The sequence below is a fragment of the Mastomys coucha genome, chromosome X (genome assembly GCF_008632895.1).
Source record: "Mastomys coucha isolate ucsf_1 chromosome X, UCSF_Mcou_1, whole genome shotgun sequence".
NCBI classification, from domain to species: domain Eukaryota; kingdom Metazoa; phylum Chordata; class Mammalia; order Rodentia; family Muridae; genus Mastomys; species Mastomys coucha.
The window spans coordinates 85,213,121-85,214,327 of record NC_045030.1 but is presented as its reverse complement, the minus strand read 5'-3'; the positions used below and the strand labels follow the sequence as shown (position 1 = coordinate 85,214,327).

Genomic DNA, 1,207 nt, shown 5'->3' with positions numbered 1-1,207 from the left:
TATATCTTAGTTTTTATATCATGGAATTATGTATCATTATAAACATGAATTAGAGAAAAGTATCATCTTAGAACAATTTGTGAGGGAGAATTCACTACATGGAGCACTTTAGGTCAAAATACTTAATAAACAACTCACAGGAAGACCTGAAGAAAGGTTATATGAGCAGGAAATAACAACACATGCTTATTATCACAGCACAAAACAAAATAAAGACACAAATTCAGTAAGGACCAGACTGGGTTACAGAGTTTGTATCAGGCCTTCTAGAGATACATAAAAGATCTGTCTCAAGTAGGGAAAGAAAAGAGGAATAATCTGAGCAACTGTATAATCTGAGGAAATCTCTCCTGCCTGAGAATCCTTCAAGGTTTTACCATACATGTACTCATGATGTCTCTTAGAGCTGTTATGCATGATGAGTGCCCTGGAATGTACTTCAGAATGAGGGATCTTTTTTCCCTGACACAAAGAAAAATGTTATGCTTTTTATTCTTCTTGAAGTCATTACAAAGCCACTAGCAATACCTCAGAGACTTGTTCTCCAAAACAGAACTACAAATATCACTTGTAAAACTGTCATTTGTTAACAGTTCGAAATTAACCCACAAACAAACATATTTGCACTTGTCTTATGTTTTGTTCAGAATAACTGACAAAAAAAAGACTTATCCTTGTAAATCATGTACTTTAGCTTCAGAAGACAGTGTTTTCTTTTACCTCATGAGCATGAAACTGTTCTTTCACTTCTTCAACATCATTTGAAATCTCTCCTTGTGCTCGCAATGTGTCTTCTGCAGAAAGAAGCCATGAGAGTACTTCTTCTAAAGCAGTTTGGTAACTATCTAGGTTTACTTCGGTTTCCATCAATGAACTGTCAAATGACTTGTCTCTGGAAGCTTCCAAATGCTGAACAATAAAATAAATTTGGTGTTACAAATTAGTGGTTTTGCAACTATTTCAGTATACTAAATGAGAAATGGAATGAAATATTTAAAATGTGAGAAATATCTACTTATAGTATCATGAAAAGCAAAAAATAAAAAAGTGAGTCTGTATTTTAACTTCCTCATGATGACATATACACAAATTCCACCAAATTAACATTTTGTTAAAGGTTGTCTCTATCACATGGGAGAGTGAGGCAGTACATCTTCTTTTTGTTGAATGTTAAATGCTGTGAAATGGCATTCATGAGTTTTTCATA

General features: G+C 33.5%; 1 protein-coding gene across 1 annotated transcript in view; it reads right to left on the bottom strand.

The window, feature by feature from the left end:
- The window catches only part of Dmd (dystrophin), a 2,056,279-nt gene that overhangs the window by 1,409,605 nt on the left and 645,467 nt on the right, over window positions 1-1,207 (bottom strand). The window contains exons 9-10 of the mRNA XM_031364700.1: window positions 721-909; window positions 248-462 (exon numbers count right to left, since the gene is read on the bottom strand). Of these exons, the coding sequence (XP_031220560.1) occupies window positions 248-462; window positions 721-909 (404 nt within the window). The remainder of the gene's footprint in view (window positions 1-247; window positions 463-720; window positions 910-1,207) is intronic.